Source organism: Falco biarmicus, chromosome Z (genome assembly GCF_023638135.1).
Source record: "Falco biarmicus isolate bFalBia1 chromosome Z, bFalBia1.pri, whole genome shotgun sequence".
Lineage (NCBI taxonomy): Eukaryota > Metazoa > Chordata > Aves > Falconiformes > Falconidae > Falco > Falco biarmicus.
This window is the reverse complement of record NC_079311.1, coordinates 73,138,176-73,140,035: the sequence shown is the minus strand read 5'-3', so window position 1 is coordinate 73,140,035 and position 1,860 is coordinate 73,138,176. Positions and strand designations below refer to the sequence as shown.

Genomic DNA, 1,860 nt, shown 5'->3' with positions numbered 1-1,860 from the left:
GGGGGGCGGGGGGCACGGGGGGCGGGGGGCCCGGGGGGGCGGGGTCGCGGCCGGCCGCGCTCAGCACCCGGGAGAGCTCCGCCGCTGCACCGCGCATGCCCCGGCCCCCGGCGCGGATATAACCGCGGTGCCGGCGCCGGCCGGGCGGGCTCGTCGAGCCGGAGAGACGCCGTCCGCGTCCCGCCGCCGCTCCGGTAGCCCGCCCGCCGCCGGCTCGGGGTCTGCAGAAATCCCCCCGCGGACCCGTCGCCCTCCCTAGCATGGGATGGGCGAGCCCTGCGAGCGCGGTGCCTGCTCGCCGGCCGCCGGCATGAAGGAAGGAGCGGACTGGGAGTCCTGGGGCGCGCCGCTGGCTTTCCTGGAGGGCGCCCAGATGGGCAACAGAAGCAACACGTCCTTCTTGCAGTTCTTCAAGAATATCAACCTGGAGCGAGCCGATGGGATGCAGGGGGACAGTTCTGATGTGGTGCGGATTGTCATCTCGCTGGTGTACTCCGTGGTGTGTGCCCTGGGGCTGGTGGGCAACCTGCTGGTGCTCTACCTGATGAAAAGCAAACAAGGCTGGAGAAAGTCCTCCATCAACCTCTTTGTGACCAGCCTGGCAGTGACCGACTTCCAGTTTGTGCTGACCTTGCCCTTCTGGGCAGTGGAGAATGCGCTAGACTTCAACTGGCTCTTCGGCAAGGCAATGTGTAAGATCGTCTCGTATGTGACAGCCATGAATATGTATGCTAGTGTTTTCTTCCTCACTGCCATGAGTGTGGCTCGATACCGCTCTGTGGCTTCAGCCCTGAAGAATCAGCGGCGAGGTGACCCGCTGGGTGGGTGCTGCTCTGCAAAGTGGTTTTGTGCACTCATCTGGCTGTCAGCTATCCTGGCTTCCCTGCCCCATGCTATTTTTTCCACCACTGCCACTGTCTTTGATGATGTGCTCTGCCTTGTCAAGTTCCCTGAGGGCCGAGGCAACAATGCCCAGTTCTGGCTGGGTCTGTACCACATCCAGAAGGTGCTGCTGGGCTTTGTGGTGCCACTGGCCATCATCAGCCTCTGCTACTTGCTCCTGGTGCGCTTCATCAGTGACAAGCATGTTGGCAGCACCTGCAGTGGCCCCAGCACCAAGCGCCGCTCCAAAGTGACTAAGTCAGTGTTCATTGTGGTGCTGTCTTTCTTCTTGTGCTGGCTGCCTAACCAAGCGCTCACAGTGTGGGGCATCCTCATCAAACTCAACGTAGTGCACTTCAGTACTGAGTACTTCCTCTCCCAAGTGTACCTCTTCCCCATCAGCGTGTGCCTCGCGCACTCCAACAGCTGCCTCAATCCCATCCTCTACTGCCTCATGCGCAGGGAGTTTCGCAAGGCACTGAAGAGCCTCCTCTGGCGGATGACCTCACCTTCCCTCACCACCATGCGCCCCTTCACTGACACCACCAAGCCCGAGCAGGAGGAGCAGGCCCTGCATGATCTGGTGCCTGTACGCCCCATCACTGCTTCTTCCCCTGCTGCATCTGTCCAGCCAGAGGTGGCCTACTACCCCCCTGGGGTGGTGGTGTACAGCAGCCACTACGATCTGCTGCCTGCTGGCTCCATGGAGCAGCGCTGCTGAGATAGACAGGGAGCTCAGGGGTGGGGGGTACGGGGGGTAGGACTTTGGGGTCTGTGCAAGATGTGGCCCTGGAATATTGAATGTCTGGTATGGTCAAGGGGAGGAGGGATGGGTAAAGCAGGGCTTCTCTTTGAGAGATGCTCTTTTGGAGTTGTATCTGCTCTTGGAAGCTGTTTGATGAAAGTTGTTGAAAATGTCCCCCAAACTGGAGAACAGGAGTAGGAGGAGGCAGTGGTGGATTTGGGATAGCTCTAGGA

The 1,860-nt window shown here is 60.5% G+C and overlaps 1 protein-coding gene across 1 annotated transcript; it reads left to right on the top strand.

Moving 5' to 3' along the window:
- Positions 1-265: 265 nt before the first annotated feature.
- RXFP3 (relaxin family peptide receptor 3) lies at positions 266-1,653 on the top strand. The gene has a single exon (XM_056325303.1). It carries the CDS (start codon positions 266-268, stop codon positions 1,601-1,603), a length of 1,338 nt encoding a protein of 445 aa, XP_056181278.1. The 3' UTR covers positions 1,604-1,653.
- Positions 1,654-1,860: the final 207 nt, after the last annotated feature.